Source organism: Symphalangus syndactylus, chromosome 18 (genome assembly GCF_028878055.3).
Source record: "Symphalangus syndactylus isolate Jambi chromosome 18, NHGRI_mSymSyn1-v2.1_pri, whole genome shotgun sequence".
In the NCBI taxonomy this organism is placed as follows: domain Eukaryota; kingdom Metazoa; phylum Chordata; class Mammalia; order Primates; family Hylobatidae; genus Symphalangus; species Symphalangus syndactylus.
Window position 1 is genome coordinate 23,786,274 of NC_072440.2, and position 27,749 is coordinate 23,814,022.

At 46.5% G+C, this 27,749-nt stretch overlaps 1 protein-coding gene across 1 annotated transcript in view; it reads left to right on the forward strand.

The window, feature by feature from the left end:
• Positions 1 to 27,749, forward strand: part of XYLT1 (xylosyltransferase 1) — a 371,514-nt gene that overhangs the window by 270,535 nt on the left and 73,230 nt on the right. Inside the window, exons 4-5 of the mRNA XM_055253692.2 lie at positions 2,632 to 2,804; positions 4,833 to 5,035. Of these exons, the coding sequence (XP_055109667.2) occupies positions 2,632 to 2,804; positions 4,833 to 5,035 (376 nt within the window). The remainder of the gene's footprint in view (positions 1 to 2,631; positions 2,805 to 4,832; positions 5,036 to 27,749) is intronic.

A 27,749-nucleotide genomic window follows, 5' to 3' on the forward strand; every position in this document is an offset into this window, starting at 1 on the left:
TAATAGCATTACTTTGTAGGATCATTACGAGGATTAAATTATCTAATGAATGTCAAGGGCTGGTCAATGCTCAGTAAAAAGGTATTGTTATTTTACGGATCCCAAATGCGCCTTCCTGTAACTTTTGTTTCACCGAGAACCAGATGTGTGTCAGATACTGTTCAGGTGTTGCAGATTCTGTGGTAAACACAGCCAAAATAGCCCCTCATCTCTTGGAGCTAATGTTCCAGTGTTGTGTTCAGATAATAAGCAAGTAAACAGATAAACAATTGCAGACAGTGTTACATGGTATGCAGAAAGTTGAAGTCGGGTGAGGTGAAAGAGAGTAAAAGAGGTGGTGGTGAGTCCCTTTTTTGGACTGTGAACTAATGACAAGAAGATGCAGCCATGCAGAGATCTGGGGAGAGGGTGTTCCAGGTCACAGGAAGCCAGGGAGAAGGTCCTAAGGCAGAAATGAGATTGTTCGAGGAAGAGAAGGAAGGCCAGGGGACAAGATGGAATGTGAGACCCACCAATCGAGGGCAGAGAGATCTGAGTAGTTAGATCACACCGGCCTTAGAGGCTGTGTAGTGTGATTTGGACATTATCTACGTCAATCTCGTCCTGTCTCCTGGAACTACATAGAAACAGCCTCATTCATTCAGCAACCATTCAGCCTTCTGATGACAGCTTAGACTCCCGATGTCCTAATACCCCAGCCCCACAGTCTCCATCTCAGTTCTCCCGGTTTAGATGCTGGGACACTTGCAGCTACTACCCTGAGAATGTTGTGAGTCCCGTAAACCCAGAACTCTTAAGAAATTGCGTTGGACCCAAGTGAAATCAGGCTGAGGAAAGCTAGGAGATTTCTAGTTGGGATTGTAATAAACTAAACTAGGAAGCTGTGTTTTTATCTGAAGCAAGAGAAAGAAAGAGAGAAGTCTTTGGGGCTGATTTTCGGATTAAAATATGTCTGGGACTATTTATCCAAGTGGATGTGGTATAGGATTTGGATTTAAAAGAACATGATAGATGACAGTGGGTGATCTGTAGCATTACTGATGCAGAAGCTCAAGGCAGGCCACAAGCACCTGGACCCTCATCCCCCCTTGGCAACGTACTCCACGTTAGTTTTCTTCTCAGGCAACCACTCTCCATGTGGGAACAGAAAAGCTCGTAGAATATTCTAGTCTCCTGTGTAACAGAAAAAGAACCTCTCACCAGGCACGGTGGCTTACGTCTGTAATCCCAGCACTTTGGGAAGCCAAGGTGGACAGATCACCTGAGGTCAGGAGTTCCGAGACCAGCCTGGCCAACATGATGAAACCCCATCTCTACTAAAAATACAAAAATTAGCTAGGCATGGTGTTGCATGCCTGTAATCCCAGCTACTCAGGAGGCTCAGGCAGGAAAATCGCTTGAACCTGAGAGGTGGAGTTTGCAATGAGCTGAGATCGCACCACTGCACTGCAGCCTGGGCACCAGAGCAAGACCCCGTCTCAAAAAAAAAAAAAAAAAAAAAAAAGATAACCTCTCTTATGTAGTAGTTCTAACAAAAGTCTAGCATTCTGTCTTATTGGTTAATTAACTTGGTTGAGTCATATGTTTATGTCTAAACAATATTGTGGCTATGGAGAGTCAGCGTTCCCATTGGCCAGGCCTAAGCTGTAGGTCCACCCCTGAAATTGATGATGGAGTTACGTCTTCCCCACCCACATGGACTGAGAATAGAGGAGAGGAGGATGATGCCACAAAAGGTATTGGATGATGAAGTTTCAGTTATGCAAGATGAGTAAATTTAAAGATCCTGCTGTACAACATTGTATTAATAGGTAGCACCACTGTAGTGTATGCTTAAACATTTATTAAGAGGGTAGATTTCATGCTATCTGTTCTTACCACCATTAAAACAAACAATGTATTGGGTGCTATTAGAAGAAGGGAGAATGAATTCTGGACAGGCAAAAACAACACATGTATCTTACGTTCAGTAACTCGAAGTTAACTGCTTCTTCCTCTGTCATTCAGAGATACATCTCTTACAGCTCTCACCTCCTCCTGCCTTGTTCAGTAGCTTAATACGTGTCCATGTGTCTCTTCCAGCATTTTTAAGCTCCTCAGAATGGAAACTATGTTGTAACAACCCCAGGGTCCCCTAACCCCTTTTGTGCCTGACAGTGTGAGAATCTAAGAGGTGCTTAGTGGCACTGAATTATGGTTTTTTTTTTTTTTTTTGAGACGGAGTTTCCCCGTCACCCAGGCTAGAATGCAGTGGCGCGATCTCGGCTCACTGCAGGCTCCGCCCCCGGGGTTCACACCATTCTCCTGCCTTAGCCTCCCGCGTAGCTGGGACTGCGGGCGCCCGCCACCTCGCCTGGCTAATTTTTTGTATTTTTAGTAGAGACGGAGTTTCACCGTGTTAGCCAGGATGGTCTCGATCTCCTGACCTCGTGATCCGCCCACCTCAGCCTCCCAAAGTGCTGGGATTACACGCGTGAGCCACCGCGCCCAGCCTGAATTATGTTTTAAGGCCCAATTTGATGACTGTGCCCCTAAAATAGTCCCCAAAAGAAGCACCAGAGAAACTTCCCACCCTTGCAAAGGATGGCAGAGCCTCACTGTCTCCTCTCTGTTCTCTTGGATTTTCCCCAGGTAAAGCCAACAAGAACGTGCAGTGGGACGAGGACTCTGTGGAGTACATGCCAGCCAACCCGGTCAGAATCGCCTTTGTCCTGGTGGTCCACGGCCGCGCCTCTCGGCAGTTGCAGCGCATGTTCAAGGCCATCTACCACAAAGACCACTTCTACTACATCCACGTGGACAAGGTGAGAGGCCTCTGTGATCGCCCCTTGCTGGGCTTCCTTCGGGATCTGTGGGTCCCTCTCTGATACCCTCCTTCCGCATCGCTAGTCCAGGCTGCCTGCTTTCAGAAAAGGCTTCGAAGCTGACTAGCTGCCTCTCTACAGAGCATGTGGCCCTAGAGTGCTGTCTCTGTGTGTGTGTTGGTTTCAAAGTTTCCAGCTGTGACTTACAGTTTTGTTCATAAATGATAAATGCTGTCTTTTGGGTTTTTTTTTTTTTTTTTGATGGAATCTCACTCCGTTGCCAGGCTGGAGTGCAGTGGCATGATCTCCGCTCACTGCAATGTCTGCCTCCTGGGTTCACACCATTCTCCTGCCGTAGCCTCCCAAGTAGCTGGGACTACAGGTGCATGCCAGCACACCTGGTTTCACCATGTTGGCCAGGATGGTCTCGATCTCCTGACCTCGTGATCCGCCCACCTCGGCCGCCCAAAGTGCTGGGATTACAGGTGTGAGCCACCGTGCCCAGCCCATGAATGCTGTTTCTTAGCTCTCCCCTCTGCCCAGTGCCCTCTGCCTGCTTCTCACATACTTTGTGGGAATAGCTTACCTGTATTAGTCCATTTTCATGCTGCTAATAAAGACATACCCTAGACTGAGTAATTTATAAAGAAAGATGCTTAATGGACTCACAGTTCTAAGTGGCTGGGGAAGCCTCACAATCATGGTGGAAGGCAAAAGGCACGTCTTACATGGCGGCAGCAAGAGAGAAAGATGAGAGCCAAGCAAAAGAAGTTTCCCTGTGTAAAACCATCAGATCTCATGAGACTTATTCCCTACCGCGAGAACAGTGTGGGAGAAACCACCCCCATGATTCCATTATCTCCCACCGAATCCCTCCCATAACACGTAGGAATTATGGGAGCTGCAATTCAATGTTAGATTTGGGTGGGGACACAGCCAAACCATATCACTGTCCCAGGAGTGCATACGCTTTTTCTATGGAAGGCAAGATAGTACATATTTTAGGTGTTGCAGGGCACATACTCTCTGTCACAGCTACTCAGCACTGCCTTTGTGCTAAAGCAGCCAAGGAGAACGTGTCAACAAATGAGCATGGCTGTGTACTAATAAAACTTTATTAACAAAAATCTGCATCAGCCCTGCTGACTCCGGAGCTACCTTGTCCCTGAGGTTTCTATTGGTGACACATTTATGCCTTTAGTCAAGAAGGCAAAGGGGGATGTCTTGTCCAAAAGGTCGGCCTCTAGCAGACCTGTGAGAGGATAATGGAGGAGCAATGAGTAGGAGGGGGGTCAGAAAACAGAAATTCTGCCTCTGAAATATAGATGGGTTTAGATAGAGCTGCATTTCCCAGCTTGTCTTCCTCAGACCCCATGCAGCTGTCATGTATAAGAACGCAAAGTTGGCTGGGTGCAGTGGCTCACGCCTGTAATCCCAGCACTTTGGGAGACTGAGGTGGGCAGATCACCTGAGGTCAGGAGTTCCAGACCAGCCTGTCCAACATGATGAAGCCCCATCTCTACTAAAAATACAAAACTTAGCTGGGCGTGGTGGCACGTACTTGTCATCCCAGCTACTCGGGAAGCTGAAGCAGGAGAATTGCCTGAACTTGGGTGGTGGAGGTTGCAGTGAGCTGAGATGGCACCACTTTGCTCCAGCCCGGGTGACGGAGCGAGACTCTGTCTAAATAAATAAATAAAGCGAGACTCTATCTCAAAATAAAACAAAATAAAATTTAAAAAATTGAAGTCCCAGGCACCACCAGCCCAAGCCTAGTGAACCATTAGCTCAGAAGTGCAGCCAGGGAATCTGCATTTCAAATAGCTAATTTGAAATGTAAAAAATAATACAAGTTTGAATTGCAATACAGAAAGACACCCCACTCTAGGATCATTTCCTTGGCAAAGGCCACTGTGCTCAGAAGTGCCCAACCAGGAGGGAAGAGACAGAGAGGGGACAGGGGTGAGGGGCATGCCTGGGTGTTTTCCAGGCCACTGACTGTCATCACCCTTTCTCTCCTGGGAAAAGCGCTCTAATTACCTGCATCGGCAAGTGCTCCAGGTCTCCAGGCAGTACAGCAACGTCCGCGTCACCCCGTGGAGAATGGCCACCATCTGGGGAGGAGCCAGCCTCCTGTCCACCTACCTGCAGAGCATGCGGGACCTCCTGGAGATGACCGACTGGCCCTGGGACTTCTTCATCAACCTGAGTGCGGCCGACTACCCCATCAGGTAAGGCAGCCAGCGCCCCAAGCCAGTCTTGTCTGACGTCCTTCTGTGGCTGGTCGTGGCTGGGAACTCACGAGGTAGAAGGAGACTGATGCATCGTCTCCACAGGATCTCTCAGGATAGGATTCTGATTGGACCTGAGAATCATTGATTCATTCATGCATTCAACAGATACAGACTGAGCACGTGGTTTTCCCAGCTCTATTAGCTGATATACCAGTGCACTAAACAGATGGCAACTCCAACCCACGTGGAGCTTTATATTAGGATTCTCTAGAGGGACAGAACTAACAGTATAGATGTATATATAAAGGGGAGTTTATTAAAGAGTATTGACTCACACAATCACAAGGTGAGGTCTCACGATAGGCCGTCTGCAAGCTGAGGAGCAAGGAAGCCAGTCCGAGTCTCAAAACCTCAAAAGTAGGGAAGCCCACAGTGCAGTCTGCAGTCTGTGGTGGAAGGCCCAAGGATCCCAAAGCTGAAGAACTTGGAGTCCGATGTTCAAAGGCAAGAGACTCAGCCAGTGTATTCCTTCCACGTTCTGCCTGCTTTTATTCTGGCCACGCTGGCAGCTGATTAGATTATGCCCACCCAGATTGAGAGTGGGTCTGCCTTTCCCAGTCCACTGACTCAAATGTTAATCTCCTTTGGCAACACCCTCACAGACATGGCCAGAAACAATACTTTGCATCCTTCAGTCCAATCAAGTTGACACTCAGTAGTAACCATCACAAGCTTCCATTCAAGTAGGGAGACAAACAACAAAATAAGTTAAATGATACCTTGGAAAAATAAAGCAAAGGGCCAAAGTAGGAGAGAGTTGTAATTTTACCAACAGTGGCCTGGAAGGTTTTCACGGATAAGAACAGAAGAAGATGAAAAAGAGAGTCACGCCAACAGAGAAAGTGGTCCAGGCAGGGGCAAAGGCAGGGGCTGAGCCCAGAGGTGGGTCCATGCCTGGCTTGTGCGAGGAACAGCAGGGTTCAGTGGAGCTGTAACAGAGTAAGTGAGGGGTAGCGTAACAAGAGATATAAAGTCAGAGAGTAATTTGAGGCCAGATCGTGGTGATCCTAGAATTTGGCTGTTAGTCCAAGCAAGGTGGAAGCCACTGGCATGATACTTCGAATGATATTCTGAACTATATATATATATGTATATTTTGGAGACAGAGTCTTGCTCTGTCACCCAGGCTGGAGTGCAGTGGCGTGATCTTAGCTCACTGCAGCCTCCACCCACCAGGTTTAAGTGATTCTCCTACCTCAACCTCTGAAGTAGCATAGAGATGGTGTTTCACCATTTTGGTCTCAAACTCGTGGCCCCCGGTGATCCGCCTGCTTTGGCGTCCCAAAGTGCTGGGATTATAGGCATGAGCCACCGTGCCAGGCTGTTATTTTCTCTTGGGAGGGCAGCTTTTTCCTTTGACTGTGTTTTCCATCTGGATTTGCTGACAAGAGCGAAAAGGAAAGTGGATAGGAGTGAAGAGAGGGATCTTCCTCCCTCTAATGGCACAAGGCCATAGGGTTCAGCATTCCCAGGAGACCTAGATGAAGGGGTCCTAAAAAAATAAAACTTTTATTAAGGCAACTTTCAAACATGCACAAGAGTACCAAGAATAGTGTAATGAACTCCCACATAGATGTCACCCAGGTTAATTCATGGCCATTTTTCTTGTATCTGGACTTTCATCCTCTTCCCCCAACAGTGGATTATTTTGAAAGAAATATAAGATATCATAGAATTGTATCTATAAATATTTCAGTATATATCTAGAAAAGATAAGATCTCTTTTTTAAGACAGCATCACAATGATGCTTATACCTAAAATATTAGCAGGCATGTTTTAATGGCGTCAAATATCTAGGTCACATATTCCCAAGAGTTTGAGTTTTGAATCAGAACCCAAAAAAGGTACAAGCATGGAAGGAAGGCCTCTCTTTAAAGCTAGTAGCAGCTGCTTGCTTCTTCACAGCTTGGTCACTGGGGGTCTTCTTCATTCCTAGGCTTGGGGGCATCCCGCCATCTGCTGGGAGACCCTAGACTGCAGAAGGTACCGGGGAGGCACAATCTCTGGTCAGTTTGAACGGGGTACACCTGATACCCTTGAACCTGAGAAAAATGACAGGCACTAGAAAGACAACTGTTTTCTTTTGTCCATAGGACAGAGGGATAAACAGGAGTGGTTATAGGACATTGCTGGTAGAGTTTTACTTACCACAATTTTGTTCATTTGTTCAACAAACATTTACTGAGCAACTACCGTGCTACATGCTAAGTAGTGCATTTTGTGAACAAAAGCGATGCAGCTTCCTATAATTCTCCCCTGCTCATGGAATGTGTACACTAGCTGAGAAGATGGAGTTAGATGGTCGTGCCAAAGACACATCATGCAAGGTGTGAACAAGCCATAAAGCAAGGAAGATGTGGGCCGGGTGCAGTGGCTCACGCCTGTAATCCCAGCACTTTGAGAGGCCAAGGCAGGTGGATCACAAGGTCAGAAGTTCAAGACCAGCCTGGCCAAGATGGTGAAACCCCATCTCTACTAAAAATACAAAAATGAGCTGGGCGTGGTGATGCGTGCCTATAATCCCATCTACTTGGGAGGCTGAGGCAGGAGAATCGCTTGAACCCAGGAGGCGGAGGTTGCAGTGAGCCGAAATCGCGTCACTGTACTCCAGCCTGGCGACACAGCAAGACTCCGTCTCAAAAAAAAAAAAAAAAAAAGGAAGATGTGGGTGTGGAGAAAAACTCGAGGGCCGTAATCAGGAGGTCAGAAAGGTGTCTGAATATTCAGCTTTGAACCGAGACCTAGAGGACAAGAAGGGATCCATTGGGAGGGAAATAAGAAAGAGATCCTTCTAGACTGGGATTCCTAGCAGTGGCACTGCTGATATTTGGGGATGGATAATTCTTTGCCATCTTGTGCATTGCAGGATGGGTAGCAGCATCTCTGGCCTCTACCCACTAGATGCCAGGAACACACCCTGCCCACTTTTGTCAACCACAGATGTCTCCAGACATTGACTCTTGGGAGCTAAAATTGCCTCCACTTGAGAATCACCATTTCTTACAGAGGGAACAGCCTGGGCACAATGTAGCACAGAAACAAACTTGTTGCGTTTGAGAAATTTAAACAATGGATAGAGTATAATAAAAGAATGAGGATAAAAGAATGAGGAGAAGTGAGTTTAGACAAGTACATAGCAAGGAGGGGTTGGAACATTCCCTCTCCGTCTTCCATGAAGGGACTGAGTTTGGAAACGTCCCAGAATGCTGAGCATAGCAGCTAGTGTGGCAGACACTTGTTTCAACCCTTACAACAAACCTGTTTTACAGAGGGGCAAACTGAGGCCCAATGTCATGTGATGAATGCATGGCGGAGTGGGGATTAGAACCAGTTTCGTCTGGTTGCAAAGTTGGTATTCCTTCTGGCTTTTAGTCAGCCTCTTAGGGAAATCAACAGAACTGGACTGGCCGGATGGCCCCAGGCCACCTTGAAAGCACAGAAGGAAGCAATCCCACCCCATGAGCTTGTGGTGGGGTGGAGTGGTGGCTGGACTGCCTTGCAGCAGGGATGTCCAGGATGGTCCTGGGAGGACCCCCGTTGTCTGTTCCTGAGTCTTAGGGGCTATGCTCAAAGTTCCCACATTCTTCCTTCTCTGGATTCCCAGTGGAGGCCTCAGAGGTCATGCCAGCCTAGGTTGGGGGCCCGCATTAAGCGAGAGACCGCTTGAGGCCAGGTAGGCATGCGCATTGCTGCCCCCTAGAGGCCACTGTTGGCTTGCTTTGCGTGGCCACTTCCCCTAAAGAGTCCAGCTTGGCTCAGCACCCGGGAGGGGTGAGTGGCTGCCTGCACTCTCGTCAAACTGCTTAGGGCTCGAATCCGAGTTCTGCTACTTAGCTAGCAGCGTGACCGCGGGCAAGTAAATCCAATTTCTGTGAAATCGGGATATAATAATAGAACCTAGCAGCCTGTCGGACACTTGGAAGATGCTCCATGAATGTCAGCCATTTATATGTAAGCTACATCCAAGGTCTCATCTTGTATCTCTGAGAGGCCCAGAAATCCTTTCTCAGGCCATGTGTGCAACGTGTTTTGGGGTTCAGAGAAGACAGTTGTCTTATTTGTGGCTTTTTTGCTTTAGTGCCCCAGGTCACTCTGTGTCTCTTGGCCTTTCTCATCGTCTTCCTCTACTTCACTGGTCTCATTTCCATGGTGCCTCCCACGAATTCCTTTGCCCACTCTTCTTTGCCAGCCTCATAGCCAGAGGCACTTTATGCATCAAGCACTGCTGGTTCCTCTTGCTGTTGTTTTCATGAAGTTGCCCTACACAAAAACATATGAATTTTGCAGATGAATGGTTTCATCCTGGGCAATGCTGATAGGTTTTCAGTTTCCATCTGGTGCCCCATCTGTAGCTTCCAAAACCACTACTTCTCCCATCCCAGAAAGAATGAGCAAACTTAGGAGTCTTCTCAAAGGGGCGGTAGTGCCCAAGTCAGGCACTTCTAAGAGGCACTGAAAACTTGGGGGATACTTAAGGGTCCAGCCAGCCCAACATGGCCACTGTGAGCTGCTCTGTGATTTGACCTCACCTCCCTGTGTCCCTGCACAACCCTCACTGTGGGGGGTCGGGAGGCGGGCAGATTCTTCCTCTCTTAGATATTAAAGATGCACTGGTCTTTACTGGTCACTAGCCTTGTTTAGGCCCTGGACGCAGACATCCTGGTTTCAGATTCTGCCCCACCACCAACTGGGCATGTGGATCGGCACGAGTTGCTTCAACTTTCTGCATCTCAAATTCTCCACCTTAAAATGAACAAAATATTAGTGCCTATTTCAGAGGGTTTTTAGGAAGTTTCAATGAAATCTTGCATGATAAGGACCTACCACAGTGTCTAATGACAGAAAGTGGTTGATAAATGCCCATATTACTCCATGGTTATAAGTAACTGTGGGACTTGAGTTACTTTCCCTTTTCTCTTTGATAGAGTTAAAAGAGTAGTAAAGTATTTCTTGAACACACATCTCTGTCAAAAGAGGGAAAAGTGGGCCAAGCACGGTGGCACACAACTGTAATCCCAGGACTTTGGGAGGCCAAGGCAGGCAGATCACTTGAGGTTAGGGGTTTGAAACCAGCCTGGCCAACATGATGAAACCCTGTCTGTACTAAAAATACAAAAATTAGCCAGGCATGGTTGTGCGCACCTGTAACTCCAGCTACTCAGGAGGCTGAGGCATGAGAATCACTTGAACCCGGGAGGCAGAGGCTGCAGTGAGCCGAGATCATACCACTGCACTCTAGCCTGGGTGACAGAGACTGAGACTCTGTCTCAAAAAAAAAAAAAAAAGGTGGGAAAAGCAAAGATAGACTGTGAGACTGTTTCAAGAAAAACAATAGAACCAATTCACTTGTAGACGTGAAGAATATTCCTGAACTTGGCATATGCAAGCTGAGAGTGTTCAGAGACTCTAGGTGCTCCTGCTCTGCGGTTGACATGACTTCCTGGTCCACGTGGGCTCCGGTTGGAGCTGGTTGTGTACCCAGCACGTGGATGAAAGTGGAAAATGGATACTTGCAAACTCTGAGGCCCTGCTAGGTCTTGAATCCTCAAAAGGTATGATGGTTTTATTTGTACGTTCTATTTACCAAGGCAAGGAATTATACCTGGCCTACTTTAGATTGGCTGCAGGAAGAGATGAAGCCAGTAGCACTTTGCCCTGTTTCTTGGTTTGGACTTGTAGTAAGAGACCTCGGCTGGGTGTGGTGGCTTATGCCTGTAATGCCACCAACACTTTGGGAGGTCGAGGCGGGTGGATCACCTGAGGTCAGGAGTTTGAGACCAGCCTGGCCAATATGGTGAAACCCCCTCTCTACTAAAAATACAAAAAGTATCTGGGTGTGGTGGCGGGCACCTGTAATCCCAGCTACTTGGGAGGCTGAGACAGGAGAATCACTTGAACCCAGGAGGCAGAGGTGGTAGAGAGCTGAGATCATGACATTGCACTCCAGCCCGGGCAACAGGAGTGAAACTCCATCTAAAAAAAAAAAAATAGAGACCTCACGCCTCACACTGTGTCTTTCCCTAAGTCCATTGTCTTGGGGCAAAACATGTTTGCACATGTGGGGCAGTGTATGTATACAGAAACCAGGCAGGGGAAACCATGTTGACATTTTCCTGCTACTTCTGCCTCTTGAGTATCCACAGCAACAAAGTCCAAACTGTCAGGGCCCACCACATGGACACGTAAGTTACATTAACTGCAGATCCAAATGTCTTTCTTGAGATACTACCAGAGCCGTGGGCTGAGAACATGAGAGAGCTGCTCCATGGTGCCTCAGTAGGAAACACCAGCTGGTAAAGACGGGAACAGGTGGCCAGGGCTTCTCTACAGTCTCCGGAAGACCAGAGTTTATACGGGACCAATTGAGCAAGACTAACCCCCAGACTAACAGAGCAGCCACTTACTGCACACCTACTGTGTGCTGGGCCCTCTTCAGGGCCCTTAACCACATATTTCGTCCTAATCTCAGCCCCCAAAACACAACTGCTACTGGGTAAGTAAGTTTAGAGAAATTAGTATTAACACAGAGCAGAGGAAGCTTTTCAGGGAAGTCAAGCCCTTGATAATGTTCAGCACAGACCCCAGTCACTCTGGGATTTGAAATGAAGATGAGCAGTATGGAAGTCCAAGCATCCATGTACAGTCACTGCATCCGTGTACAGATCACATCCCTTTAGTCTGCTAAAGTGGGACCCGAATAGGTCAAAGAATTCCTGTAGTTAAGACCGCACAGCAGCCACAGCAAATGTATATGTAGCACTTCGTACACTCCTAGCATTATTCTAAGTGCTTTACGATTTAGGGGTGTCCAAGGGAGAGAATACAGTTATGGCTCCTCAGTTTCTTTTCCTGGTTGGGCCAGTAAAGCCCCTTCTTCATCCCTCTTTTCTGCTTATCACTAGAGACAGAAACTAAAAACCATGGCTTCAGGCTGCTAAAAGCCTAAAACAAAAAATCAAAACAGAACAACCAAATAAGGCAGGGTTGGACAAGCTTGTTTACATCGTTTTGACAGCAACTCTGAAGTATGCACTCTTGATATCCCCATTTTTCAGATGAAGAAACTGAGGCACAGAGATGTTAAGAAACTTGACCCCGAGGCTACAGCCAGTAAACTGTAGAACCATGATCTTTTTTTTTTTGATACTGAGGTGAAATTTATATAACATAAAATTAGCCATCCCATTACTGGGTATATACCTAAAGGATTATAAATCATGCTGCTTTAAAGACACATGCACACGTATGTTTATTGCAGCACTGTTCACAATAGCAAAGACTTGGAACCAACCCAAATGTCCATCCGTGATAGACTGGATTAAGAAAATGTGGCACATATACACCATGGAATACTATGCAGCCATAAAAAAGGATGAGTTCATGTCCTTTGTAGGGACATGGATGAAGGTGGAAACCATCATCCTCAGCAAACCATTGCAAGGACAAAAAAACCAAACACCGCATGTTCTCACTCATAGGTGGGAACTGAACAATGAGAACACTTGGACACAGGGTGGGGAACATCACACACCAGGGCCTGTGGTGGGGTGGGGGGAGGTGGGAGGGATAGCATTAGGAGATATACCTGATGTAAATGACGAGTTAATGGATGCAATACGCCAACATGGCACATGTATACATATGTAACAAACCTGCACGTTGCACATGTACCTGAAAACTTAAAGTATAATAAAAAGAAACTGAGGTGAAACTTATATAACATAAAATTAGCCACTTTCAATTGTTGAATGGCATTCAGTACATTCACAGCGTCAGGCAACCGTATCCTCTCTCTAATCCTAAACATTTTTATCATCCCGAAAGAAAACCCTGTACCCATTAAGCAGTCACTTCCCAGAAACCTCTCCCCAGTCTCTGGCAACCACTAATCTCCTTTCTGTATCTATGGACTTGATTTGCCTATTCTTGACATTTTTATTTATTTATTTTGAGATGGAGCCTCCCCTCTTGTTGCCCAGGCTGGAGTGCAGTGGCGCAATCTCGGCTCACTGCAACCTCTGCCTCCCAAGTTCAAGTGATTCTCCTGGCTCTGTCTCCCAAGTAGCTGTAATTACAGGCATGCACCACCACACCTGGCTAATTTTGTATTTTTAGTAGAGATGGGGTTTCACCATGTTGGTCAGTCTGGTCTCGAACTCCTGACCTCATGTGATCTACCCGCCTCAGCCTCCCAAAGTGCTGAGATTACAGGTGTAAGCCACTATGCCCAGCCTATTCTGGACCTTTTATATGAATGCAGTTACATAGTATATGACATTTGGTGACCTGCTTATTTCACTTAGCTTAATATTGTTGAGGTTCATCTGCATCGTAGCATGTGGCAGTACTTCATTCCTTTTTATGACTGATATTCGATCATGTTGATATACTTGTACCACAATCTGTTTATCCAATTGTCATTCAATATACTCAGCATTCTGAAGCTTCCCAAAGCCCCTGTCTCCTGGCCATGTTGTATCTGCGCTGTATGCCCTGAATTGAGGACCTCATCTGGTTTAAGAAGATTCAGCTCCATCATATGGGACTCTGCCCAGCAGTGGTGCTGGAGGACTCTTGTTAATCAAGCCCTGGTGACTTCTTGGCCATGGGGCATTGTAGATCTGAGCATATTGGCGTGATGGCCTTTCCTATTCACACTAGATCTTCTCTACCCATGCTAGCCCCTGGACCTCAGCTGAAAGGGAAAGAAACTCCCAGTGATTCTCATTGTCCAGGGAAGATTCAGGTTGAAGATGGAAATATGGAGCAGTAGTGCGTGAGGTCCAAGCTTCCCTTTTTCCCTTCATCCTTCTCTCAACACCAAGCCCCTTCTGATGACAATCTTGGGGTACTTTGAGGAGGAAAGTGCTTAGGTCAGCCCGGTGAAGATACTTCTCTACTTCCACAGGTGAGTTCAGGAGATGGGGCTCCTTCTGACTTTACCCATTCACCCAGAAAATATTTATTGAGCACCTACTATGTGTTGGACACTGTGCTAAGCAGCAAGTACTCAAAGGTGAGGAAAAACATATCCAGCCCTGCCCTCATCATAGTGGTCAAGGGTGCAGGCTGGAGCCAGTCCACCTGAGTCCAAATCCCAGCTTCTTTATTTACTAGCTGTGTGAAGTTGGATACACAGTCCCTGTGTCTCAGTTACTTCATCTGTAAAATGAGCATAATAATGGTACCACCCCATAGGGTTGTTTTGAGGGTTAAGTGAGTCCATATATGTAAAGTGCTTAGCACACAGTGTGGGGTTATCCATGTGATAGCCATGGTTATTAATAGAGGAAGGAGACAGACATTAATCACAGAGATCACAGCAGTGTACATATGACAAAGTCAGGCAAGCATTCTGAAAAAAAGGAGGGAAGGATCTATGAGCACTTACCAAAGGAATCTCACACGGTCTGAGGGCCCGGCTGGCTTCCCTGAGGAGCCAGCCTGTGAACTGAGATGTAGATGCTGGGTAGGAGTTTAGGAGAAGTGTGAGGAGGTTCCGAGCAGGCATCCCAGGAAGAGGGGGTAGCATGGGACCCTGGCATATCTGAGGATCTGAAAGAAGGCAACTATGGGTGAAACATAAGAGGCGAGGGTTTGCCTTCTTACAAATGAAGTAGGTCGAGGCAAGCCCATGTGGGCACTTGAGATGTCCTAGTGGGTCATTAAAGCCTCAGTCTGTGAGCAGTGAGGTTTTAGGGGAGAGTCACAATATTTGCCACATTGAGAGATCGTACCGGCTGCCGTGGGAGAATAGTTGGGAGTGGGGCCCAAATGGGAGTGGAGAGGCCAGATCACAAGCAGTTGCTTCCGCTGACCCCAGAGCCACATCCACAGAGACCCCTCTTCTCCAAACCTCCAGGCAGAAGCAGGTGTCCTAGAAGGACGCCATAAGGAGCTTCCTGAACCCAAGCAGCCATGTAGTCTTTTAGTCACACAGAGCCAGGCAGCCACCTTCTGTCTGGGGACCAGGACCCCACACCTGTGCAAAACAGCCTCGTTCAGGAGACTCAGCATTTCAACAGGAGCTGGAGCAGAGAACGGAGAAGCAAGCGTGAGATGCAAGGGTCTTAGGAGAGCGGGTCAGAAAAAAGCCAATCATAAGCCAAGAGGGGTGCAGCCAGAGGATTAGAGGAAGGATGTGGGTTGAGTGAATGTGAGAATATGAGTGGAGACCCCTCTTTGTCTTTTGTTCTTTTTTTTTTTAAGTGATAAAATATGGTGAGAGTGATAAAACAAGTGAGAATTGCTTGAACCTGGGAGGCAGAGGTTGCAGTGGACCGAGATTGCACCATTGTACTCCAGCCTGGGCAACAAGACCGAAACTCCATCTCAAAAAAAAATAAAAGGAAAGAAAAGTGATAAAATACATATAAAATAAAATTGACCTTTTTAACCTTTCTTTTTTTTTTTTTTTTTTTTTTTTTTGAGACAGAGTCTGGCTCTGTTGCCCAGGCTACAGTAGTACAGTGGTGCGATCTTGGCTCACTCTAACCTCTGCCTCCCAGGTTCAAGTGATTCTCGTACCTCAGCCTCCCAAGTAGCTAGGATTACAGGTGTGCACCACCACACCTGGCTAATTTTTTTTTTTTTTGAAACTGAGTCTTGCTGTGTTACCCAGGCTGGAGTGAAGTGGCGTGATCTCGGCTCATTGCAAGCTCCGCCTCCCTGGTTCAAGGGAATCTCCTACTTCAGCCTCCCGAGTAGCTGGGATTACAGGCACGTGCCACCATGCCTGGCTAATTTTTTGTGTGTTTTTAGTAGAGACAGGGTTTTGCCTTGTTGGCCAGGCTGGTCTCGAACTCCTAGCCTCAAGTCATCTGCCCACCTCGGCCTCCCAAAGTCCTGGGATTACAGGTGTGAGCCACCACATCTGGCCTGATTCTTCTACATTTTAAAAGAATCCAAAATGCCTTCCTATCCTATATCAGTCACCCTTCTGGTTCCATTTCTCTGAATAGGACTGCTCTCCTCCTGAGTACTAGCAACTGGAAGCCTGTGTGCCCCCTTCCTTGCTCCTCCGTCTGGACCTTGCATATTCTCGTTCTAACCCTTACATCTCTCCGTGTGCATCCCCATCTGTGATGCCCTTCATCCCCACCCAGGTCAGACCCTCTTTACCTCACACCTGCGGTATTAGCACAGGTGTGCTTTGACGGGGACTCCAAGGTCTCCCAGGAGAAGACAGGCTGAGCCAGACTCTTAAAACAGGATAGAGCTGCTTCTCAAGGCCATTTCCTGAGCACCCATCATGTGCCAGGCTATGGGTATTCTGCAGGGAGCAGGACAGACACCATCCCTGCCACAAGGAGCTTGGCATCTCATGATGTGCTTCTCAGCCAGGTCAAATCAAGGTTCTGTGTGATTCTCAGAAATTCAGAGTTCACCAGGCACAGTGGCTCATACCTATCCCAGCACTTTGAGAGGCCAAGGTGGGAGGATCACTTGATCCCAGGAGTTCAAGACCAGCCTGGGCAACAAAGCAAGACCCCCATTTCTACAAAAAAAAAAAAAATTAAATAACCAGTGTGGTGGTACACCCCTGTGATGCCAGATACTTGGGAGGCTCAAAATAAAAGAAATCGGCCAGGCATGGTGGCTCACGTCTGTAATCCCAGCTCTTTGGAAGGCCGAGGCAGGCAGATCACCTGAGGTCAGGAGTTTGAGACCAGCCTGACCAACATGGTGAAACCCCATCTCTACTAAAAATACAAAATTAGCTGGGTATGGTGGCACATGCCTGTAATCCCAGCTACTCGGGAGGCTGAGGCAGGAAAATCGCTTGAACCCAGGAGGCGGAGGTTGCAGTGAGCCGAGATCGCGCCACTGCACTCCAGCCTGGGCAGCAAGAGTGAAATTCCATCTTAAAAAATAAAAATAAAAAAGAAATCCAGAGTTCCATTCCATATCAACTGAATATAAATTCCTTGTGGATGCCAAGAATCAATTTCTGTGTGTGTGTGTGTGTGTATATATATATTTGAGATAGAGTCTTCACTGTGTCACCCAGGCTGGAGTGTGGTACAATCTGAGCTCATTACAACTTCCGCCTCCCAGTTCAAGCGATTCTCCTGCTTCAGCCTCCCAAGCAGCTGAGATTACAGGCACTCTCCACCACATCTGGCTAATTTTTGTATTTTTAGTAGAGACGAGGTTTCACCGTGTTGTCCAAGCTGGCCTCAAACTCATGACCTCAAGTGATTTGTGCACCTCAGCCTCCCAAAGTGCTGGGATTACAGTTGTGAGCCACTGTGCCCAGCCAAGAATCTATATATTTTTAAAGCATCCTGCACCCTGCAGGTGATTGTACGAGTGAGAACTAAAATCCACTGGTCTAGGGAGAGAGAGAGACATCTTTCACATAGTTAGACATAAATAGAAGCTACATGCTGTGCTGGAAAATGTTAGCCTCAGTACTTCGTGGGAAAGCATACTTGGTGGCCCAACACTCAGATATTTGGGTGTGACCATCTCCCCTGCATTCTGCTTTCTCAGCATCCAAACCACTTTTGTTCTTTGGGATGTTCAGAGACACACACTCTGCTTCCTGAGACCCCAAAGTTCCTGGGTTCGAAACCATCCAACAAAAGCTCCACCCAGATAACGTGTGAGTTTCAAAGGGTGTATCTGCTCAGACTGTTGTTCATAAGGAGACTGGAAAAACATGCCAGTAATTATGCCGTTGACAGTTTTGTTTGCCTCTAGTCGCAAAATAAACATATCCTCAGCCCTGTTATTTTTCAGGCTGATGGAGCACACACTCCTGCTTTTGCAGAAATGCAGTTTGCTTCCCTCTTGCCAGTTGTCCTGGGTCTCCTGAGCTGTATTTTAGGCTGGTCAGCTCTTTAAGCCTTCTTAAGGCCAGGAGTGACCTAGACCATCTGTTGGACAAATAGAATGAGCCTAGAGTTCTCGGAGTTCTCATGAAAACTAAGGTTCTGCAGAAAGCCGAGAGTGGTCTGCGGGCTTAGGACCTTCTGGGAAGGAGTGGTGGACAAGAATTGATGTGACTGCTTCACCCAAAGGATGCCATCATTTGGCTTAAATAACTTTTAGCTGTATTGTTTGTTTGCTTGCTATTTTGTTTGTTTTCTCATTCTTTCACCACTGAAAAAAAAAAAAAAAAAAAGATTCAGAGTCCTGGGGAAAAACGTAATCATTCTCTCTTGAGTCGTGTATCCATTCTTTGCCTAACAGAGAATAGAGCACTTTGGCCATTCATGCATTCATTAAATAAATGCTCATTGAGATTCCGCTAGATATTAGGCAATGTTCTAGACCAGCACTGTCCAATGGAACTTTCTGGGGTGATGGAAATGTTCTATAAGTACCATCCAGTATGGTAGCCGTTAGCCACAGGTGGCCATTGAGAGCTTGAAACGTGCCTTGTGGGACTGAGGAACTAAATTTTCAGTTTGATCTGATTTTAATTTAAAGTTAAAACTCTGCCCTCATGAACCTTACATCGATGCCATGGGGTACAAACACTTCCACTAGAGAGAATTATACTACTGTTACCAAAAGAAAAGAGAGTCCAGGCTAAATAGTACAGAAATAAATGTGGTCTCTGTCCTCTGCCAATTTGATATTCTCACCAGATCCCAGCTTGACCACACAATGAATTTTGCAATGTATTTTCTTCTGAATCCCTCCCTCTCCAGATCTCACAATTCTCCTTCCTCTTGGCAGCGGCTCTCTATGTGTCTGTGGATGGGACGTTTCCAACCCTGGCATCTTCCTGTCCAGTGCATTGAGCATTTTTGCTTATTGGCAAAAAAAAAAAATAAAAGCCGTCTTTTATGTGACTTTTTCTCCAGTGGCCAAGAGTATGGACGGTATCCACGCTGGGTTGCTCCAAGTGCATCCTGGGAATTTGGATGCGAGCCTGGGGTGGTCTACAATGTGGGTGGTCTTTATTGTAGAGTCTATTATTCTTCCCTTGCCTGTTCCTTACATCTAACTGCAGGTGAGGATTCTTTTCAAGGGCAATCTGGAGGAACTGCATGTATTAAAAGTGGGATAAAGGAGGAACATTTCTACCCTTTCAAAAATTGATGAGGGCAAAGATTTGACTGAGTACAGGACCCAAGCGGCAGGATTAAGGTCCGATCATTAGGCACACAGACGGACTCTGTGGATTATTCTTATTATCATTCAAGTATTTTGTCTCCCTTGCTCCCACCCTGGTCATTGTCCAGCATGGTCAATAATAGCCACTCAAAGTAGATGCCTGGGAAAGCCTTTTAAGACCTGCCATACTCCAGTAGCTAATCATATTTGCTGACATTTCTTGACCGCTTACTGTGCATGGGATTCTAGGCCAAGTCATTTCCATGCATTATCTCATGTAATTCTCACAACAATCCCAGAAGGTAGATAGTGTTACTGCATCCCACTTCACAGATGAAGAAACTAAGGCTATGAGAAGTAAAGGGATTTTCTCAGTGTCTCACAGCTGGTGGGGATTGGAGCCAGGATTTAAACGCATGCTTCTTTCATCACAGGGAGTAGGGGCAGAGAGGAAAGGACCTGAGTTTTTTGCCAACAGGTCATAATTTCACCTGCTGGATAGTTCTGGGGTGAAGCTCTCCCACTCATTTCTCCCCTGTCTAAATCCTTGGTTTCTGTATCTGGATGAGAATCCAGGAGACAGAGTTGTCCAGGAATCAAGAGAGGAGCACAGTACATCAGAACCTGAGATCCAGAGTCACCTGATGTTTAGCCAACTGCCAAGCTGCCCCCACTTTCTGCTTTAGTCCGCATGGCATCCTGGTAAGATGACATATAGAACAGCACCAGGACTCAGATTGTTCAAGTGACTTGTTCAGCATCACATGACTTGATCATGGCCAAGCTGGGATTTGAATGCAGGCTCAGCTGACCCTGAAGTTCACCATGCTTTATGCAGTGTGTTGTGTAAGTGGTTGACCCCAGAGAGGGAAAGCCAATCACCCAAGGATGCCAACACTATGATGTGTCTGCCAAAGCCAGTGTAGACCCATCTCCAGATGGCCTCTTTCTTTCTCTGACTAATGGAATATCTGAGCTTTACTGACTGTGTGCTCTAAGCATAGACCTAGGAACCATCTGTTCTGCATGAGCAAGGACAACCCCAGCCTTCAAATTCCTTTGTAATCCTGTTCCCATTGGACCTCAGGCTCTCCATATCTCTCCCTTAACTGGCTATCTGGTGGTGCCCAATGGAATTCTCATTCATTTAAATATTACCCTAATGCAAGCATAATTAGAAAGGAATGGCTTCTGTACCCCCCCCACCCCGCCCCCCACATATGCCTAATTGTTTCAAAGCAAAACCAAAGCAAATTCAAAGCAATGCTGGCATATTCCACACCATCAAGTCATTCCACTATGATGTAGAAGAGGCCATGCAGTGTCAGCCTGACCTGGATTTGAATCCTGTTGCTATAGATTGAACTGTGCCCCACTAAAATTTATATGTCGAAGCTCTAACCTTCGTACTTGGAGATAGGGCCTATAAGGAGGTAATTAAGGTTAAATGAGGTCATAAGCATGGAGCCCTGATCCTATAGAAGGAGTGTCCTTCTTTATAAGAGACACCAGAGAGCTCGCTGTCTCTTTCTCTGCCATGTAAGAACAGAGCAAGAAGGTGGCCTTCTGCAAGCCAGGAAGACAGCCCTCACCAGAATCTAACTGGCAGGCACTTTGGACTTAGTCTCCAGAACTGTGAGAAAATAAATCTACGTTGTTTAACCCACCCAGTTATGGTGTCTTGTTATGGCAGCCTGTGCCATAACAGGTACCTGTCCTCATCCCCTATATGAGAGCTGTATGCTCTCAAGCAACAAATCCAACCTTTGTGAGTCTCCATGTTCTCACCTGTAGGAGGGGATGACCATGTTACCCATCAGGGAGCCATAAAAGGAAGAATAGCCAGGTGGGACTCCAGGCACTGCCTTATTTCAAGCTGTTTGATGACAGCTAGGTCAGAACATGGTGGCTCAGGTCTGGCACCTCCATGTGACCTCCTCTCCACCTTCTCGCCGTCAAAACATTGGGACCAGGATGCTTAGTCATACTGATGGATACAAAGCAAGGAGAGATGGTTGAATCCACCAGGGAGACCTTAGCTTACTGTATTCACCCCATTACATCAAGTGGTTGGTGTAACTCGTCATGGCCCCAGGAGGCTTAAGTACAACCCAGGCCTGAGGCAAGAAACATTAAAAAAAAGAAGAAGTGCAATTCAGCTGGGGGGAGGAAGCGTTCACAAAACAGTTATCTAGCCCACTAATAACCATGTCTCAAGCAATCTCTCCAGCACTGAGTAATTCTACCCTCAGTTCCCCCTCCCTTTGGGTAAATGTAGGAGAGAGATGGGCAGAGGAGAGCCTGCTATGGGCAGCAGGCTGGAGTGCCCTCCCCAGAGTACTTTCCTCATAGGATTGTTAGAAACATGAGAGATAGTGGAACACAGGACCTAATCCAGAATTTGGCATTTTTTAACAAGGAAATTTTTTTATGATAATGGTAGTGATGACAATGATAATTAATAATCCTGTATAGTTATTAATTCTGGACAAAAACGTGATCTGGCCTTTTGTGTGGTCACTTTCCTTATTCTCTCCTTCTTTCTTTCTCTTGTATTTTATGTCTCTATTCCTTGTACTAATACAGAAATACAGATGGGGCAGGGGGCACCTGCCTTTGAGGAAGTCTGATCATGATGAGAGTGAGGAAGGTGGTTGCCTTGAGCTGAGCCATCTTTGCCTGTAGTCGGGCCCCCATATTCCCTCCCTGCTGCAAGGCTGTTTGAAGACAGCCCTAGTGTTTATTGGCCTTCTCTACCCCAATGAGATGAAACAACATATTCCATTTCTCAAGTCCATTTCTCCACTTAACTTTGAAAAATCAAGTCCATTTCTCCAGTTACTTTTTGAATGTAACTGCAATTTACCTGAAATTTCAAGTGGGAAACTTCCTTCCAATTCCCAACCTCACCAACCCTCACCCCATCCCCAGGCTCAAGTGGCCTGCCTCTGAACCTCCCCTGGTGGCCCCAGGCAATATCAGAAAGTGATTTGGACATCTGGGCAGGTCAGCTTCCTAGGAAATCATCATGGAACAGAAGCCAACGCAGAGAGCAAAGTCTTCATGGTTCATGAGACTCCCCTGCTGCCTCCTCCCACTCCCACCCAGCTTAGGTGAAGCAGGCCCGTGCAGGTCAGATGGAGTGTCTCTAGAACCTGGAATCTAGTCTTGGCCCACTGCCTATAAGACCAGTTAATCCCAAAGTGGAGAATGGGAAGGGGAAGGCCATTTGGTAGTACTGACCAGTTTTCCCATGGTGGGGGGTGAAGGGGAATCCCACAAATGGTGGTTGTTCCCCTCTGGAGAAGGAATGAAAACTGTGACCCTAAAAGCCACCACCCGTCTCCTGTGTCCTTTCTCCTCCAGGGAGGGATTCTCCTCAGTGCAATTTAATTGTATTCATCAGTCAACATTACTTGGCAAACCGAGCCAGGGGCACAAACATTGCCACCCTTTCTCAGCACGATTACGTGCTCTTCGGGATGCTGGAATCTGGTTTAAGGCCAAGCAGAAGATATTTTTGATTACAGAGTCAATCTTTATTTAAAAGTTTGCCGCCCTGGGGAAGTTTCTAACAAGTTACTTTAAACAATGCATTCTCCAGACACCTAAAGCTAAATAGTCCCGTTAATTCAAATTGCTTTGCTGGGTTGTGGTGGAACCGTTCAGGAATTGAGGCAGTGTCTCAGACAGGCTTCATGACAGCGATGGCTGCAGTACCGAGGGGGCACTGCTTTGTCATGAACTGAGTGACCGGGAGATGGCCCCACCCCTGTGAGTTCCCTCCCACTGAGTTTCTGCAGGTGCTAAGTGCTTCTTCCATGTTCTCCTTTAATCTCTCAGCCATCTTGTGAGGTGGGACCTTCATTGTCCCCATTCAAGAGAAGAGACTTGAGCAGATGCTCAGCTACCCAGAAGTGGAGCTCAGTGGAGCTGAAACCCACCCATGTCCTTAACAATGAGTCAGGGCTTCCCAAGTATGGCCTGTGGGCTGCTTGCAGTATGTAAGATGATTTAAAAAGAAATGCAGGGGAGTCTTTGAAAATGTCCACGTTTATCTATGTTAACACATACAAGGGAATAGGAACGTGTTCAGCCCAGATTTTGGAAGCTGAAGTTTCCTTAAAAATAAATAAATAAATAAAATGAAAGTTGATTTAAATGAGAAAATATTAACAAGACAACAATACAAGGGGTAAGTGGCTTTTCAGTCATTTGGCAAGTACTTATTGAGTGCCTGGTATACTTCAGCCGTTTTGCTGGGAGTTGGGAATATAGCAGTAAAGAAAGCAAGCACTGTTGTGCATCCTCCATGCTCATTAGAGAAGGAGACAGTAGATAAGTGAGCGGGTCATATATCAGGTAGAAATGAGTACCAGGAAAACTATTGCATGGAAAGAGGATAGGGTGGGTCAGGAAGACACTTCAATTAGATGGATATGCCAGAAAGTTATGAGGAGGATTGTGAATGACCCAAAAAAGAGTTATCAGGTGAGGGATCAATAAACTTCTAGCTTTTATCTGAGGTTCACGGGTACATGTGCAGGTTTGTTACATAGGTAAATTGTGTGTCCTGGGGGTTTGGTGTGCGAATTATTGCATCATTCAGGTGATGAATGGAGTACCTGATAGGTAGTTTTTCGATCCTCACCCTCCCTGCCTCCTCAAGGAGACCCTGGTGTCTGCTGTTCCCTTCTTTGTTTCCGTGTATACTCAATGTTTAGCTCCCACTTACAAGTGAGAATATGTGTTTGGTTTTCTCTTTGTTAGTTCACTTAGGATAAAAGCCTCCAGCTCTGTTCATTCAACAAACTTTTTTTTTTTTTTTGAGACAGGGTCTCATTCTGTCACCCTGGCTGGAGTGCAGTGGCACAATCATGGCTCGCTGAAGCCTTGCCCTCCCAGGCTCAAGTGGTCCTCCCATCTCAGCCTCCTGAGTAGCTGGGATTACAGGCTCATGTCACTACACCTGGCTAATTTTTGTATTTTTGTAGAGACGGGATTTGCCATGTTGCCCACGCTAGTCTCAAACTCCTGCGCTCAAGCCATCTGCCTGCCTCGACCTCGCAAAGTGCTGGGATTACATGCATAAGCCACCGTGCCCAGCCTCAGAGTTTTTAATAAAAGGCCAGATAGCAAATATTTTAGGTTTTGTGGTACATATATGGTCTCTCAGGATGATGAAACTCTGCCGTTGTAATACTGAGGCAGCCATAGATAGTATGTAAATGAATGGGCATGACTGTGTTCCAGTAAAATTTTCTTTATAAAAACAGGTGGCAGGCAATAGTTTGCACTTGATCATTCTGCCAGATCTCCCATGTTTCAGATCATGGCCTTGCCCATAACATGTACATCTCAGCCCTTTCATATTTAGTGCCAACCCACTCACCCATCTTCCTAGGCATGGTCTTTGCTTCATTATCTTAGACGATTCTGTCAACCCAGATGGGGTTGAATCTGGATCACCTCAAGTGCTCCAGACTTCAGGACCCTGGATAGAGAATGAGTGATGGAGATCCCCAAGGCCTTCTGGGCTACCTCCCCTAGGCCTTGACCTGGATTTCTACCCAGTCCTGGGTAGCTGAACCCCTTATTAAACAGCAGGCTCCTTTTATGTTCCCCTAACCTACTTCGTGTGCCATTTCTGACCTTGAGCTGGTAAGGAGCACATGAAATGCAACTCACCCATCAGTGTTGGCTGACAAGGGGCAGCCGAGAGGAGACAGGCAGTTTGCACACAGACAGTCCTCCATGGCTATCCAGCCCTGCAGAGTTCCTGCCAGCCAGAGCATACTGTGTTTTCTTACCACCCAGCCTTCTCTGCCTAAATCCAGGATAAATACCTGGTCCTCATTAGCACCGTAATTCACCCTGCACCACCTTCCTCAATCTGAATCAAAAAGGTTAATGTCGTTGAATCCTGAGACTCATTGATTTCAGCACTTACCCCAGGTTTCTGCTCCCCCGCTAAAAGCACAGGGCTTGTTTATCTTTCCTTGGTTGACCAGGCAAGTTGCTGACTAATGCCTTAATGCCAGCTAATTCTCAAAGATTTCCCAGAGTGACTGGACATGTGTTCCTCTAGTACTTTCTATAAATCCAGTTGATCTTGTATGTCTGGTTTTCTACTGACTCACTGCCTAGATGTGTCTGGGCTCCCCTCCTGTAATTTATCTTGGCAGCCCGTCTCAGGTTGCAATGTTAATTCAGGAAGAGAGAGATTTTTAACCAAGGTGATGTCCACAAAATACATTTTAATGAACTATCAGCTGTAGGGCCTCACTGTGAATTTGTTCGTTCATTCATACATTCTAGTCGGTCAACAGATGCTTGTTGGAAACCTACTGTGTGCCAGACATTTGAACCATTAACATTGCTGCCTTTGAGGAATATACAGATTAAGCCATCAAATAATGACATCTTCATGACATTGTCAGGAAAGAAATTTACATGCATATAATGCAGGAAACAGACATGCATATCACCCCTTCTCTTCTAAAGGACCAGGGAAAGCTTCCCTGGAGAAGTACCCATCCCATAACCACGTCTCAAGCAATCTCACTGGCACTAAGTAATCCTACCATCAGTTCCCCCTCCTTTTACGTAAAACTAGGAAAGAGATGGGCAGCAGGCTGGAGTGCCCTCTGCTCAGTGGTTTCCTGAGATTGAAAGAAGAGGAGGAAATTAACTGGGTGAAAAAAAGGGGGTGGTGAACATTGCAAGCAGCAGGGGCTGCATGCACAAAGGCACTGAGGCAGGAGAAAACATGGCTTCTGCGGTAAGTGAAAAGAGGCTTATGTGGACAGAGTGTGGCAAGGGGATAAGCCAATAGAATCAGGCCAGAGAGGCAGGTGGAGGCCAGACCATGTGGGACCTTTAGAGCCAGGTTAAGGAGTCCAAGCTTATCCTATAAGCAATGGCAGCCTTTGAAAACTTTTCTATTAGAAAATGCCATGATGAGATTGCTTCAGTTTATAATCAGTTGCTTGGCAGTGGGAAAAAGAAAGTTTAAAAAAAAAAAGTAGAAGACTATACCAGCCTGCTGGAGGAGGGGAAACATGATAGCTAGTATTTCCTGCTAGCAGATATGTACATGATAGCTCAGGTAATTACTTTCCACCAGGCTAAATGCCTCCTGTTGCTTTGTTGCTATTATTTTCTCTTGGTGTTGAGCTTTTCTGCAGCATACCTTATTCTTAGGCTTCGTGGCCCTGGGTTTCATGGAGAGACACTGTAAGCTGGATCTGGAACTGGACCTACAAACCTCCTTCTGCTATTCGGCAGGAATTTTCCAGGGCTCAGGCCATTAGGCTAGTGTAGCAAAGCGGTTGAAAGTGTGCACTTGAGGAGGCAGCAGAGCCTGAGTTCAATTTCCTGCTGTTTACTGGCCATGTGAGCTTGGGCACGTTGCTCAATTTATCTCTGCCTCAGTTTTCTCATCTGTAAAATGGGAACCATCACCCGCCTCAGCCTTTACTGTAAGGATTAAGCTGTGAAATGTGTAGCACCTTGCCTGACCCAGAGAAAGGGCTCGAGAAACGATGACAGTGATGGTGACCCAAGCTGCCCGGGTGACATTTCCACAAGTGGAGAGATGACATCTGTTTTGCTCACCACTGTGTCTTTTATTCCCGGTACAGTGCCTGGCACATAGTGAGAGCTCAGTAAGTACTTACTGAAGTAAGGCATGAAGGAGCAAATGAGTGCTCCGTGTTTGTCCCATAGAACACCACTGTGGCTGCAGTGACTGTGGTCCTTTATTTCTAAGTACCAGGAGAGTCACTGATATTTTACTGCATTTTTTTGCATTCCCCATTTATTAAAAACATCTCTGGGCTTATTCCTAGATTGAGGACCAGTGGAGGGGTTTTGTCTTTACTTATGTCTTTTCACCTAGAGGCGTTTTCAGATTTCACCACCATGAAAATAGAAAACATTCCAAAGAGCTGGAGAGTTTATTTCAAAAGGACAGTGAGCTGTGGTAGGTTCTCATGAATCCTAAGCTTGGCCGGCCAGAGGGACATTCACACATCACACCTGTCTGGCTGTATGCTGGCTTCCATGCAGCCTGGGAGAAGGTCTGGATCCCATGCAGTCCCTTGATGTCATCGAGCAGATACCTAGTCTGTTCCCATTTTCCATGAGAGAGGACAGGGAGGTAAGTTCTGCAGGCGTCCGCATTCCTTCCCGGTTCCATGACCACGCCTAGTATCCTGTGGGCTCCAGTGGTGATGCATGTGAACTCTGAGGTCAAATGGCCTGGGTGCAAATCCCTGTTTCTTTTACCTGTGGACTGTCTAACCTAGGCCAAGTCACTTAACCTCTCTGTTCATCTTCCTCTGTAAAATGGGTGATAATGATAATATGTACATCATGATGTTGGGAAGGCAAACTGAGCCGATGTGTAACAAGTGCCTCAGCAAGTAACTCCTATACCCTATACTTATTATTGTTATTATCATCATGATTATTAGACAAGTTGCCCAAGTTTTGAGAAGTTTGTTCCATTGTAAAACGGAGCTACTGCTGCCTATTTTAGGGGGGTTGTGAGGATTAGGTGGATAGCATATATAAAAT